The sequence below is a fragment of the Notechis scutatus genome, unplaced genomic scaffold (assembly GCF_049901735.1).
Source record: "Notechis scutatus isolate UNSWTSFEM ecotype Mainland unplaced genomic scaffold, rNotScu1.2 NSCUCTG21, whole genome shotgun sequence".
NCBI classification, from domain to species: Eukaryota; Metazoa; Chordata; class Lepidosauria; order Squamata; family Elapidae; genus Notechis; species Notechis scutatus.
The window spans coordinates 286,110-301,968 of NW_028263079.1; the positions used below are offsets into that span (position 1 = coordinate 286,110).

General features: G+C 41.9%; 1 protein-coding gene across 1 annotated transcript; it reads left to right on the forward strand.

Annotated features, from left to right (window-relative positions):
* The first annotated feature begins 8,827 nt into the window (after positions 1–8,827).
* On the forward strand, positions 8,828–15,046 carry LOC113426762 (vomeronasal type-2 receptor 26-like). The gene is made up of 3 exons (XM_087948599.1): positions 8,828–9,171; positions 11,425–11,551; positions 13,306–15,046. The coding sequence occupies exons 1-3, from the start codon at positions 9,052–9,054 to the stop codon at positions 14,208–14,210; spliced, it is 1,152 nt and encodes a 383-aa protein (XP_087804725.1). The 5' UTR covers positions 8,828–9,051; the 3' UTR covers positions 14,211–15,046.
* The last annotated feature ends 813 nt before the right edge of the window (positions 15,047–15,859 follow it).

The window sequence follows — 15,859 nt, forward strand, 5'->3', positions numbered from 1 at the left end:
AGAAGAAGAATGAAGAGAGAAGGTCACTAAGATTGCAACCATGGCAGGTATGAGGGTCACAAAAAGGACCCATGAAATGTAGTTTTGTTTTCTTTTCAGAAGAAATCTAAAGTAGAAAGAGGAGAACCTTCTCAACCTCCTTCTACTATAAAATGTCAACAGGTTTGGACCAGTGGTGGGATTCAATTTTTTTTATTACCGGTTCTGTGGGTGTGGCTTGGTGGGCATGGCAGGGGAAGGATACTGTAAAATCTCCATTTCCTCTCCATTCCTGGGGGAAGGTTACTGCAAAACCCCCATTCCCTCCCCACCACACTAACCTGCTTTCCAGTTCCGTTCTCCTGTGCAGGGTAACAAAAGAAGACCCAGCCAATCAGCTGGGACTCAGGAGGCAGGGAATAGGTGGGGCCAGTCAGAGATGGTATTTGCCTATTCTCCAAACTACTCAAAATTTGCACTACTGGTTCTCCAGAACTGGTCAGAATCGGCTGAATGCCACCTCTCATTTGGACAATGTAATAACTCGGGGGATAATGTTTCAAAGAATGGATACCACGACCACCAAATTTTTGCATTTTTAAATAATCTCCTATATTTATTTATTTGATTTATTTGATTTGTCAATCACTTACAAGATAATAGGTATAAGTATAAACATATGTAAGAATACAGGAAATAGGTACAAATAAATGGGGACAATAGGACAGGGAAGGTAGGCACGATGGTGCACTTATGCATGCCCCTTACATAAGGGTTTTGGATTAAGCACTATAGAATCTTTCCCTTAATAAATTTAAATGGAACCTTGAGACGAACTGGCTCAGGGGTGTCAAACACGCATTGTCATGTTGTCACGTGATATATTGCGACTCTCCCCCCTTCGCTAAAATGAGAGTGGGTGTGGCCAGTGCATGATGCATCCGGTCTGCGAGCTGTGAGTTTGACACCTTGATCTAGCACAACCCATCCTCTCTGGTTAAAACTTTTCTGACTAATGGCTGCTCAGTCTTTGCATTAAGAGAATCAAAGAAGGGGAGACTAAACTTCTCTGCTTCATTTGCTCAGTTCTAAAACTAGTCTAAAATCTTTCCTTTTAGGATGTTTTTATTCTCATTTAGCCAGAATTTCCTCTCCTGTAACTAAGTTCATTTCAGGATGTCTCAGATTCTCGACTAACAATGACAAATTTTAAGCTTCTATGCAACTGTTTCCTTCCTTCTCCAACTAAAAGAAATGGCTAATTAGAAAAGATGCTCCCAGACTCATTATTTTCTGTTCCCATTGACCAACATGGCTGTTCTTGTTGTCATCCTTCCTTAAGGCTGGGAAAAGATTAATTAAGTCCTTTAATGTCTTCCTTTGTTTCATTGCACTTCCATGAAGCTAATCCAGGTTTTGTGCAATGTGTTCTCCAAGTGTGGTGTCTCCAAGGAGACCTGGTCCTTGAGTTGGGGTCCCCGCAAACCAGGACATTGATTCCTGAGATTCTTATGAATGCATTTGCCTTGTTTCCCTGAGCATTACATTTTTGACTCACATTGGATGTGCCATCAGCTATTATTTTGAGATCATTTCCACAAATATTTTTATCAAATTTGGTCATCCTTCTTCCAGTGCATTGTTAATGTTCTTATAAAAGAAACTACAGTTAAGTTAGGGGACTGGAGACTAAAACATATGAAGAACGGTTACAGGAACTGGGCATGGCTAGTCTAGTGAAGAGAAGGACCAGGGGAGACAGGATAGCAGTCTTCCAATAGTTGAGGGGCTCCCAAAGAGAGGAAGGGATCAAGCTATTTTCTAAAGTGCCTTTAGGCCAGACAAGGAATAATGGATGGAAACTGAACAAGGAAAGATTCAACCTGGAAATAAGGAGAAACTTTCTGACAGTGAGAACAACCAACCAATGGAACAGAAGTTGCCCTTGGAAATTGTGGGAGCGTCATCACTTGAGACCTTCAAGAAGAGATTCGACTGCCATTTGTCAGAAATGGTGTAGGGTCTCCCGCTTGGATGGGGGGTTGGACTAGATGACCTATAAGGTCCCTTCCAACTCTGATTATCTGTTATCTGTTAAGTCCTAATTGCTAAAAATCAGATCACTCCCCCACCCCCAATTTCACTCTTGTGCACCACTCTCTGGTGATATTCTATTCTATTCTATTCTATTCTATTCTATTCTATTCTATTCTATTCTATTCTATTCTATTCTATTCTATTCTATTCTATTCTATTATTCTATTCTATTCTATTCTATTCTATTCTATTCTATTCGTTAATATTTTTCTGAAATCAAGTTACATCACCAGCTGTCAGCCTCAAGAGATAATCATCCCTACCTATCAAGATATCTTCGCCCCTAATTATGACTTATTTGTTGCTATGCTCTTTACTTCTCTTTCGGCTGTCATAAAATGGTGGGAGGGGAATCTTGGAGGGAAGAAGGCAGGAGGTGTTTTGCATTCCTTTGCTGGGTAAAGAAAGGGAGGGGATTCTTTGTGGTAACTTTCCATTTCTTACTAACCTCTGTCCTTTTTCTGCGCAACTGCAAACTTTTATCAAAATATGTCAAGGTCACTGACAGTAGCCTCATCATCACCTAGAGATGACCACATGATCCTATTCAGAAGTTTTAATTGGAAGAATCATTTGATCTCTGGAGGGGGAGCAATTCTATCCCTTTGTATATGCATTTTACCCGCCAATATTTTAGTTTGAATTGATTCTGTTTGCTACCATTCATTTCCCAGTAAAGATAAATTCTGCTCTACATCATGGAGTCTGAGTATTTCTTTCTTGGGATTTAGAAGGAGCACAGTCTGACACCAGCATTCACATAATCTATTTGAAAACTTACTGATATGTGATAAAAACATTTGGGACAGGGAAAAGAGACACTGCCTAGGGGAAAAAAGATAAGAGTGGGAAAAGCCTGCAGCTGCATAATGGGCAGAGAGAAAATCAGAAAGGATTCCCCCAAACTTTTAAGGCTGTATGTATATGTTTTCTTAGGTTTTTGCGGGTACTTACATGTATGGTATCCAGCTTTGTTTGGGTATTTTCCCACGTCATTATAGTTGTGCTTTTAAAGTTGTAGCGACGTTTTGGCAGAATCTCATCTGCCATCATCAGGCTTCTGTATTGTGTTTGTCTGTGAGTCAGACTTTTACAATGGTTTCAGTTTTAAATTTGGGACTAGCCTACTGCTGTGCCAGAATGGTTTTTTCTTCATCCTGATTGGTTGGGAGTCTTGGTCTGTGTTTATTGGTCTTGGAGTTTGCTGTGTTCTGCTTGATTGGTGTTTCTAGTATCTTCTGTCTGTTTTGTGGCTCTTTTTGTGTCTTGATTGGCTGGCAAGATTGAGTTCCTTTACTGGAGGCCTTTAGTGCAGCTTGGCTCCGAGTAAATGGATGGCTATCATTTGTTAGGAAGCTAGGTTTCATCTGGGTGCCTGGTTGGGGTGTGTTTGAGCTGGAGGTATCAGGGGGGATCTGTTTGTGCCCAGGTGTTTGCCTGGCTAGTGGTGTGGAGATTTTTTTGTTTGTGAGTGCAGGCTTCCAAATGATTGACAGTCTGGTGGAATCATCTCTTCTATTCATGCTTTCAGGTCTTTTTTCAATCTCTATGGCTTCTCTGATGATTCTGTGGCTGGGGTTTTCTATAGTGGCTAGGGTTTGGGTGTCATTGAAGTTGATGCTATGACCTGTGGCTTTCATGTGTTGGACTAGTGAAGAAGTGTGTTCCAGCTTTTTTACTGCATTTTTGTGTTCATCCAGGCAGGTACTTATTCTTCTATTGGTCTGTCCAATGTATGTGGCCAGGCATGATGCACAGGGGACTTCATATATGCCTTGATTTTCCAGGTCAATTTTATCTTTGGGGTTTCTGAGGATGGCTGCTATTATTCTGTCTGTTTTGAAGGCAGTCTTGATGTGGTGTCTGTGTAGTATCTTACTAATTTTGTCTGTAGTGCCTCTTATGTAGGGCAGGACAGCTGTTCCATAGGTCTGTTCATCTTCTAGGTCTCCATTATGTCTCAGTGTGTTTTTGTGGATCAAGCTGGTGATTTTGCTTTTGTGAAAGCCGTTGGCTGTCAGTACTTTGGTCAGGGTGCATAGTTCAGTCTTAATGTGTGTCTTGTCTGCCAGGCGTTTGGTTCTAGTAATTAGTGTTTTAGCCACGGAGTTTATCTGTGCTGGGTGGTGGTGGGATTGGGCATTGAGGTAGCGGTTGGTGTGTGTTTTCTTCTGGTATATGGTGTGTCCTAGTGTGCCATCTGTTTTTTTGTAGATTAGTACATCTAGGAATGGTAGTTGTTTGTTTGTTTCCGTTTCCATGGTGAACTTGATTTTGGGGTGTGTGCTGTTTAGGTGTGTTAGGAAGTTGTTTAGGTTTTCTTTTCCATGGGGCCAAATTACGAATGTGTCATCGATGTATCTTAACCATAGTTTGGGTTTGTGGATGGCATTGGCCAGGGCTCTGGATTCGAATTCTTCCATGAACAGGTTTGCAATGACAGGTGACAGTGGTGATCCCATAGGGGCTCCTTCAATTTGTTTGTATCTTTGTCCTTTGTATATGAAATATGTGTTGGTTAAGCAGTGTTCTGTTAGTTCCATGAGGTGTTTAGCTGGTTGGTATTTATTTTTGATGATTTCCAGGGTCTCTTTTATCGGGACTTGAGTGAATAGTGAAACCACGTCGAAGCTTACAAGCAGATCTTCCTGCTCCACATGTAGATCTTTGATCATTTCCAAGAAGTGGTATGAGTTTTGTACATGTGAAGCTGCTGTTTCAGCATGGGGCTGTAGATGTTTTGCTAAGTGTTTAGCTAGGTTTTGTAGTGGTGCTCCTCTGGAGCTGACTATGGGTCTGAGAGGTATGCCTTCTTTGTGTATTTTTGGGAGGCCGTATAGTTTGGGGCATCTGGAAGATTTCTCTCTGGGTATGATCGTGTGTTGGATCTCTTTGCTTATGTGGCTGGTTATAATTTTCTTCTTGGTTAATTTTTCCAGATATGTGGTTGGGTCTGTGTTTATGGGTTTGTATGTGGAGTCTTGGAGTAGGTCTGTCAATTTTGTTTCATAGTCTTTTCTGTCCATTACTACAGTGGCATTCCCTTTATCTGCTGGGAGGATGATTATGCTGCTATCTCTTTTCAGGGTTTGTAGCACTTTGATTTCATTTTTCTGCAAGTTGCTTTTGGGTGGTTTGCTTGTGCATAGGATGTTGGTAACTTGGTGTCTTATTTTATCAGCTTCATCTGTATTTAATTTATTTGGGCTGGATTCTACTGCACATATGATGGATTCTGTGGGGATTTTGGGGGGTGCTATAGCATAATTGAATCAGAAAAGACTATGAAACAAAATTGACAGACCTACTGGCCTCCCAAAAATACACAAAGAAGGCATACTTCTCAGACCCATAGTCAGCTCCAGAGGAGCACCACTACAAAACCTAGCTAAACACTTAGCAAAACAGCTACAGCCCCATGCTGAAACAGCAGCTTCACATGTACAAAACTCATACCACTTCTTGGAATTGATCAAAGATCTACATGTGGAGCAGGAAGATCTGCTTGTAAGCTTCGACGTGGTTTCACTATTCACTCAAGTTCCGATAAAAGAGACCCTGGAAATCATCAAAAATAAATACCAACCAGCTAAACACCTCATGGAACTAACAGAACACTGCTTAACCAACACATATTTCATATACAAAGGACAAAGATACAAACAAATTGAAGGAGCCCATATGGGATCACCACTGTCACCTGTCATTGCAAACCTGTTCATGGAAGAATTTGAATCCAGAGCCCTGGCCAATGCCATCCACAAACCCAAACTATGGTTAAGATACATCGATGACACATTCGTGATTTGGCCCCATGGAAAAGAAAACCTAAACAACTTCCTAACACACCTAAACAGCACACACCCCAAAATCAAGTTCACCATGGAAACGGAAACAAACAAACAACTACCATTCCTAGATGTACTAATCTACAAAAAAAACAGATGGCACACTAGGACACACCATATACCAGAAGAAAACACACACCAACCGCTACCTCAATGCCCAATCCCACCACCACCCAGCACAGATAAACTCCGTGGCTAAAACACTAATTACTAGAACCAAACGCCTGGCAGACAAGACACACATTAAGACTGAACTATGCACCCTGACCAAAGCACTGACAGCCAACGGCTTCCACAAAAGCAAAATCACCGGCTTGATCCACAAAAACACACTGAGACATAATAGAGACCCAGAAGATCAACAGACCTATGGAACAGCTGTCCTGCCCTACATAAGAGGCACTACAGACAAAATTAGTAAGATACTACACAGACACCACATCAAGACTGCCTTCAAAACAGACAGAATAATAGCAGCCATCCTCAGAAACCCCAAAGATAAAATTGACCTGGAAAACCAAGGCATATACGAAGTCCCCTGTGCATCATGCCCGGCCACATACATTGGACAGACCAATAGAAGAATAAGTACCCGCCTGGATGAACACAAAAATGCAGTCAAAAAGCTGGAACACACTTCCTCACTAGTCCAACACATGGAAGCCACAGGTCATAGCATCAACTTCAATGGCACCAAAACCCTAGCCACTATAGAAAACCCCAGCCACAGAATCATCAGAGAAGCCATAGAGATTGAAAAAAGACCAGAAAGCATGAACAGAAGAGATGATTCCACCAGACTGTCAATCATTTGGAAGCCTGCACTCACAAACAAAAAAATCTCCACACCACAAGCCAGGCAAACACCTGGGCACAAACAGATCCCCCCTGATACCTCCAGCTCAAAAACACCCCAACCAGGCACCCAGATGAAACCTAGCTTCCTAACTAATGATAGCCCTCCATTCAACTGGAGCCAAGCTGCACTAAAGGCCTCCAATAAAGTAACACAATGTTGCCAGCCAATCAAGATACAAAAAAGAGCCAAAAAACAGACAGAAGATATTAGAAACACCAATCAAGCAGAACACAGCAAACTCCAAGACCAATAAACACAGACCAAGACTCTCAACCAATCAGGATGAAGAAAAAACCATTCTGCAACAGCAATAGGCTGCCCCAAATTCAAATCTGAAACCACTGTAAAAGCCTGACTCACAGACGAACACAATACAGAAGCCTGATGATGGCAGATGAGATTCTGCCAAAACGTCGCTACAACTTTAAAAGCACAACTATAATGACGTGGGAAAATACCCGAACAAAGCTGAATGCCATACATGTAAGTACCCGCGAAAACTTAAGAAAACACATACATACATACATACATACATACATACATACATACATACATACATATATTTGTTTTCTTAAGTTTTTGCGGGTACTTACATGTATGGTATTCAGCTTTGTTCGGGTATTTTCCCATGTCATTATAGTTTTGCTTTTAAAGTTGTAGCAACGTTTCGGCAGAATCTCATCTGCCATCATTAGGTGAACACTATACAGAAGCCTGATGATGGCAGATGAGATTCTGCCGAAACGTTGCTACAACTTTAAAAGCACAACTACAATGACGTGGGAAAATACCCGAACAAAGCTGAAGGCCATACATGTAAGTACCGCGAAAACTTAAGAAAACACACACACACACACACACACACACACACACACACACACACACACACACATAATATATATATATATATATATATATATATATATATATATATATATATATATATATATATATATACACACACAGACACACACACATACGACACACACACACACACGCATGTATGTATGTATGTATGTATGTATGTATGTATGTATGTATGTTGTGGCTCTGAGTCCTGAGCCTGCATTGTTAGAGGAAGAGGACTCGGAAGATGAGGAGGAGGAATTGGGAATGCCTTCCTCCTCAGGACCTTCCTCTTCGGCAATGCCTTCCTCCCAGATAATACCTCAGGTTTCAGCAGATAACCGAGAGGGACAGCCTGAGACTAATCAGGAGGAGGAGGGCATATCGGAGCAGCCTCTGACAGGGAATCAAGTAGACGAAGGTTGGCTTGATGCTAGGCAGCATCACAGGAAGAAGTGTTAGTTGCAGTGTAGGAGGCGTGGACAAATCAGAGAGTGAGCTGAGTCATGGAGACACACCCCACGGGGGATAAAAGTGGGTGTGTTTTCTCTGGAAACTCTGTACGGGACAAAGTGTTATTTTTTCTGTCAGGCCTCGGTGTATTTAGTTTCTTGAAAGCTTTAGTGATTAATGTTTCTGGTTATCTTGTCGGACTTGGCAGGCAGCGTTTGTGATAATGCCAAGAACATTGTCTGCTTAAAGGAATTAACTCTGTAAATACTGAATCTTCTTGCCTGTCACCCCCTTCCTAAGAGGCCTGTAGGGGGTCATGCATAAGTGCACTAATCGTGCCTATCATCCCTGTCCTATTGTTTCTTTTTATTTTTCTTACAAGTATCCATCTCATGTATTCAAAACTATGTTTATTCTTATACCCGTATCTTGTAAGAGATTGACAAATCAAATAAATAAATAAAATAAATTTCCATTTTTGGTGTACCAGGGAAAAAACTAACCTGACATATTTTTCCTTGAAAAATCCATACGTTCAGGAAATCATCTTGTTTTCAAGGAGTGTTTGAATAATTTCTCATTTATTTGAATAATTTATTGAATTTGAATAATTTTTGGCTCTAGAATGTTCCCTATAACTAATCAATTGTGTAAATTATATTATCTCGATATATATTTTGTCAGTATGTAATTGATAAATCTTGCTGAACATTTTTTCTTCACTTATGAAGAGGGCGATAATAATTGTTCTCCTAATGAAGCATATTTGGAAGTTAGGCAACTGTACAAGAAAAAAAATCAAATGTGAAAAGACCATGTGGGATAGGAAACCAACTTTTCTGCTTTTTAAATTCCTGGTTGATTCCATTCTAGTTTCATCCATTTCTGAAGAAGAATGAATATTGCAATTTTTCCCATGTAAAACTGTACTTGGACCAAAATGGAGATGTATTAGCAGTTCTGGCAGTCATGGGCTTGGTGATTCTTCCTAAGAACAAGGACAACATCAACATGGCACTGGGACTTTTTGAAAGACAGAGACTCACTATCTTCCAAAAGGCTTTCTCAAGCCTAAAGTTCTACAATAAAGTGGGTAAAACATTTGCAGTGTTTTCTCCCCCCCCCCCAAAGATTAGGACCCATTTCAAGTGGGCTGAGTCTAGTCACCAACGTGGATTAACTTCAGTGAGAATTAAATTAAATTAGATCATACCAGTCTAATCTTATTGCATTCTTTGACAAAGTGACAAAATTAGTGGACCAGAGGAATGCTGTTGATATAATTTACTTGGACTTCAGTAAGGCATTTGATAAAGTGGGACCATAACCTATTACTAGATAAAATAGAAAAATGTGGGTTAGACAGCATCACCACCAGATGGATTCATAACTGGCTGACCAACTGCACTGAATGTGTAGTCCTCAATGGAACTGCATCTACATGGAGGGAATTATGCAGTGAAGTACGCCAAGGCTCTGTTTTAGGCCCAGTACTCTTCAACATCTTCATCAATGACTTGGACAAGGGGATAAATGGGGAACTCCTCAAATTTGCAGATGACACCAAGCTGGCAGGAATACCCAACACTCCAGAAGATAGGCTTAAGATACAGAAGGATTTTGACAGACTTAAACATTGAGTGCTATCTAACAAAATGAAATTCAATGGTGAAAAAAGTAAGGTTCTACATTTAGGCAAGAAAAATCAAATGCATGGGTACAGTTTATGTGGTACCTTGCTCAATAGTAGTAACTGTGAGAGAGATCTTGGAATCCTAGTGGACAACCATTTAAATATGAGCCAGTCGTGTGCAGCAGCTGCCAAAAAAGCCAACACAGTTCTAGGTTGCATAAACAGAGGGATAGAATCAAGATCACATGAAGTATTAATATCACTTTATAATGCCTTGGAAAGGCCATACTTGGAATATGACATCCAGTTTTGGTCTCCACGATGTAAAAAAGATGTTGAGACTCTGGAAAGAGTACAGAGAAGAGCAACAAGGATGATTAAGGGACTGGAGGCTAAAACATATGAAGAACGGTTGCAGCCACTGGGTATGTCTACTCTACTGAAAAGAAAGACTAGGGGAGACATGATAGCAGTGTTCCAATATCTCAGGGGCTGCCAGAAAGAAGAGGGAGTCAAACTATTATCCAAAGCACTTGAGGGCAGGACAAGAAGCAATGGGTGGGAACTAATCAAGGAGAGAAGCAACGTAGAAGTAAGGAGAAATTTCCTAATAGTTAGAACAATTAATCAGTGGAACAATTTGCCTTCAGAAGTTGTGAATGCTCCAACACTGGACATTTTTAAAAAGATGTTGGATAACCATTTGTTTGAAGTAGTGTAGGGTTTCCTGCCTAGGCAGAGGGTTGCACTAGAAGACCTCCAAGGTCCCTTCCAAATCTGTTATTCTAATCTATTCTAGTCTAGAGAAAAGAAGGACTGGGGGGACATGATAGCAGTATTCCAGTATTTGAGAGGCTACCACAAAGAGGAGGGGGTCAATTTATTCTCCAAAGCACCTGAGGGCAGGACAAGAAACAATGGATGGAAACTAATCAAGGAGAAAAGCAACCTGGAATTAAGGAGAAACTTCCTAACAGTGAGGACAATTCACCATTGGAACAGCTTTCCTTCAGAAGTTGTGGGTCTTTCATCACTGGAGGTTTTTGAGAAAAGAGTGGATGGACACCTGTCTGAAATAGTATAACACCATAATGGCAAACCTATGCCATGCGTGCCGGAAGTGGTACACAGAGCCATCTCTCTAGGCATGTGAGCCATCATCCATTGCTCTTCGGGGTTCCAGCGTGTTCGCCAGCTGTTCTTCATGTGTGTGGGAGCACCAGAAACCAGAAGATCAGCTACCCAGTGCGCATGTGTACACCAGGAAGGTGATCTTCTGGTTTCTGGCATGTGCATGCGCACCTGGTCTTCCAGTTTCTGGCATGCATGAACGTGTGAAGTCCAACTGGCTGGTGTGTATCTGTGTGCTAATGTGTACCGGGTGGCTGCTCTTCCAGTTTCTGGTGCATGCATGCACACTGGCCAGCTTCTCCTCTTGTGCGTATGCACATCAGAAAATGGAAGACAAGGTGGCTGGTGCATATGCACGTGCATGCTCCCATTTTGGCACTCAGTGCCGAAAAGGTTCACCAACACTGGTATAGGGTCTCGTGCTTGAGCAAGGGGTTGGACTAGAAGACCTCCCAAATCCCTTTCAGCTGTATTCTGATTGATTGATTGGTTACTGTTCATGACTACTTCCACTTTCATTTTCCATGGATGCTAAGTTCCAATTAATCTTCTTTGGCACTCCTTGTTTTTCTGCTTAGTCTTTTCCTCAGTCCCAATGTGTGGAAAGTTGTCATCCTGGATTTGTCAAGCAGAAGCGAGAAGGAGAGCCAGATTGCTGCTATGACTGTATTCCTTGTCCAGAGGGGACCTTCTCCACTCAGGAAGGTGGGTGATGCCAGAGAAAAGGACAGGCCTTGTGGATATGCATTTATTCAGACAACTCTCAGGTTAAGACAGCTTGAAGCACAACCGGTTTATCTTCAAGGTGTACAATTTCCTGTTTAAAGGGAGGGATAGTAAAAGGACATTGAGTGAGGTTCTAGAAAAAGATTGGAGCGGGTGGCAGATTGGGCAAGCTTTTCTACTACCAGAGAAAATATCTCTTCTGCTTTTTATTTTGGGTGTGCCCATTCACATTTACCTCTCTAGAAATATCTGAGTTCTTTGAAACTTGAGGAATCACCTTAGGTCCATTTCCTGGAAGGATTATTGCAATGCACTATACATAGACCTTTGCATGAGGATCAGTGAGAAAGTATTGCTACTCCACAATAAGGTGGTATGGATACTTATGGGATTATACCCCTATTACCACTAGCCATTCCCGATTATTTGCAGGAGTAGCTTTCTCTTTCATTCCACTAGGTATCAGCATTCCGAGTAATGCACCCATTGAAAGCAGAACTCCGAGGCAGGGAGATTCCTCAAAGAACATGTTTATTGGGTACATCATATCGGCACAGCCAGTGAAAACCAAGTCTGAAGTTCCCACGAGTTTTCCCTAGTTTAAAAAGTAAAAGCCCCCCCCCCCCCGATGCCATTGGTCATATTGTCCTATAGCCGGGCTGGCAGATTGCTTGGTCACTCCTTTCTTCTTCACACAGTCACTTGTTCAGATGACCTTGGTTCCCACAAGAAAACCTTTTGTTTTGTCAGCCAAGCCGGTATATCTACTTCTCCCTGCCCTTCCCCCTCTCAGGGCTTGTGGCAACTATGAGGCAGCAAAAGATGGGTTCAGCCAGAGTTGACACTAGATTTTAAAAGATAGACATCCTCTGAGTTCAGTATATTAAAAAGTGCCATCTGGCAGGATCCAGGAAGTTTACTTGATTCATTATTTACCTCTGATAATGTAGGTCCCTATGTAGGTTCTGCAAATTACACAACAAATCATTTAGGCCCTAGGACTTCTTCCAATTGTATATACCCGTGATGGCGAACCTATGGCACGCTTGCCACAGGTGGCACACAGAGCCATTTCTGCCGGCACGCGAGCTGCAAGGCAAACTTACCTCACTGCGCATGCGCATGCCTCACAACTGATTGTCGGCTGGTTTGAGGCCTTTTTCGGCCTCCCAGAGGCTTGAAAAAAAGCCTCTGCAGGACGAATAGGCCCGTTTTGTCACTTCCTGTAATACTGGAAGTGACAAAATGGGCCTATTGTTCATCCTGCAAAGCCTGCAGAGGCTTTTTTTCAAGCCTCTGGGAGGCTGAAAAAGGCCTCAAACCTGCTGAAAATCAGCTGTGAGGTGCAGTGCAGATAAAGGGGTGGTAGTGGAGGCGGCATGGAGGAGCATTGGGGGATTGCACGCACATGTGCAGGGGGAGTGAGGAGTCACCTTCTGGGTGCTGGCATGCGAGCATGTGTGTGCCAGAGCATGCACAATTTTTGGCACAGGAGCCCAAAAAGGTTATCCACCACTGGTATATACTATTAAAATATAGCTTTGTTTTAAGAAAATGCTATTCTTCTGAGCTTCTTCCTGCAGGAATGCCTCTTGGAAAATGCAGCTGATAATGGTTGTTGTCCCAAGAAGTCATCTCTTGAAAGGCAAAAGGACAGGAGAAGTGAAGAAATGAATTTTTAAAAAAGAATTAAAAGAAGAATTAAAGAAATGCTGCTTTTGGATTTCTTTCAGATATGGAAAAATGCACTGAGTGTCCAGATGAAAAATATCCAAATGAGGACAGAATCCAATGTATCCCCAAAGTTATAATCTTCCTGTCTTATGAAGAACATCTGGGCATCATCCTGGTCTCCTTTGCCCTATTTGTTTTCCTAATCACAGGCTTTGTGTTAATCCTGTTCATTAACTACCTAGAAACTCCCATTGTCAAAGCCAACAACCGGGACCTCTCTTATATCCTCCTAGTCTCCCTCCTGCATTGCTTCTTGTCTCCTCTTCTCTTCATTGGTCAACCAAGGAAAATCACCTGCCTTCTCCGACAAACAGTGTTCAGCATCATCTTCTCAGTTGCCATTTCTTCTCTCTTGGCCAAAACCATAACAGTGGTGCTGGCTTTCTTGGCCACAAAACCAGGAAACAGAGTGAAGAGATGGTTGGGGAAGAGCTTAGCCAATTATATTATCCTTTCTTGTTCTGCTGTCCAAATTGTCATCTGCTCCATCTGGCTTTTAATTTCTCCCCCATTCCCTGACTCTGACTTCCACTCACAGCCTGGATTGATCATCCTGCAATGCAATGAAAGCTCTGTTATCATGTTCTACATCACACTCAGCTACATGGGCCTTTTGGCTGCCATCTGCTTCTTGGTGGTTTTCTTTGCCAGGAATCTCCCTGGGACCTTCAATGAAGCCAAGCTGATCACCTTCAGCATGCTGGTCTTCTGCAGTGTCTGGGTGTCTTTTGTGCCCACCTACCTGAGCACCAAGGGAAAGTATATGGTGGCTGTGCAGGTCTTCTCCATCTTGGCCTCTAGTGCTGGTCTGTTGGGCTGCATCTTCATTCCCAAATGCTACATTATCCTTCTGAGGCCAGAGTTGAATACAAAAGAGCATCTTACAACCAGAAGAAATGTATAAATGGGAGATAGAGGAATTTGTGCTCTCAAAATATCTCAATGGGTCAGACATAGAAAATGATCCAAGCTGTCCTCCATATATGAGCTTTGGTAATGATTTTGCTTGAAATAATTAAAGGGCAGTTGGAAGACCCACATCCTTGTCCAGTAGAATTGCAATATAGCTGCTTAGTTCTTTGAGAAGTCACAGCATCACATCTGTCTGTGCCTTTAGCCTACCTGAGGCCTGAAATGCCACACCCTAAATATTTGAAACATGATGCTTATGCAATGTGAATCTTGTTGATATGCCAGAAACATTTTTGGAGGGTGGGGTTCTCTAAAAGTTCAATTATTTTAATGTAAATTATCAGCAAATGGAATTCCTGGCACTATTGGAGTCAAAATCTCAGCTGTCAATGTTCCAAGTAATGCACCCATAGAAAACAGAACTCCAAGGCAGGCAGGTTCATCAAAGAACAGTTTATTGGATACTTCATTTTGGCACAACTGGTGAATTAAATCTTAAAAATCCAGATGACTTTTCCCTGTCTCCCACCACATAGTACTGTACTTAACTTGTTTTTCACAATAGCAGAAAAAAGCTATTGAGGATCTTGAAGATATTCCCCATTTTAATGTTGACTTTAACTTTTATTGTGATGAAACTGCTATAACAGAATAGCAAAGTTGGAAGGGACCTTGGGTCTCTACCATTTCAAATCCTCTACCATTTCAGTCCAATGGTTGTCCAGTCTCTTCTTAAAAATTTCCAGTGAAGAAGCATTCACAACTTCTTAAGGCAAGTTGTTCCACTGTGGATGCAAATCAGAGGTGGTATTCAGCAGGTTCTGACCAGTTCTGAAGAACAAGTAGCGGAAGTTTTGAGTAGTTCAGAGAACCGGCAAATGCCACCTCTGATTGGCCCTGCCCCCATCTATTCTCTGTCTCCTGAGTCCCAGCTGATTGGCTGGGTCTTCTTTGGTTGCCCTGCACAGGAGAACGGAGCTGGAAAGCAGGTCAGTGGGGTGGGGAGGGAATGGGATTTTGCAGTATCCTTTCCCTGCCATGCCCACCAAGCCACACCCACCAAGCCACGCCCACAGAACAGGTAGTTGAAGAATTTGAATCCCACCACTGATGTAAATGTAGGTTAATATCATCACAGAGGGGGAAGAGTGCAAGGGGTGAGGCAGGACATTAATATACAAGCTGATAGCACTGAGCCCCCTCCCCATTTCAGCTCAAGCAAACGAACTACAACTACAACCAAGGTCATGAAGGAGCAGAAGCATTAGCCCAGAGGTTTAAGGAAAATTGGACAGGTAAATGAATTAGTATGGGGGAAAGGAGATAGTTCTCAATTGTGTAGTTTATTTAGCTCACAACAAAGGAAGAAGACTAAGCCACATTACTCCTGACTGTGTAGAGCAAGATATTCTTTCCAGATGATACAAATAGACTTTGCTGACATGCCCCCATAGTAGGCCTGGCTACCTAAAGCCCACTTTTTTAAAAAAATATTTTTTATTATACATTTCCTTTATTATACATCATGTTTCCATTTCTACAACAACGGTTGTGTTATCATTTCTTGATTGGTTGATGGAGTTGATGTTTGCAGATTGGTTGGCTTTTTCAGAGGAACACGTGTGGCTGAAGTATTGGCTG

Bases quoted from the DNA above. Each gene is read 5' to 3' on its own strand.
- LOC113426762 (XM_087948599.1), top strand. From the start codon at position 9,052: ATGGGCTTGGTGATTCTTCCTAAGAACAAGGACAACATCAACATGGCA. The intron at 9,172-11,424 runs GTGGGTAAAACA...TTTTCTGCTTAG, and splicing joins GCCTAAAGTTCTACAATAAA to TCTTTTCCTCAGTCCCAATG. The intron at 11,552-13,305 runs GTGGGTGATGCC...GATTTCTTTCAG, and splicing joins GACCTTCTCCACTCAGGAAG to ATATGGAAAAATGCACTGAG.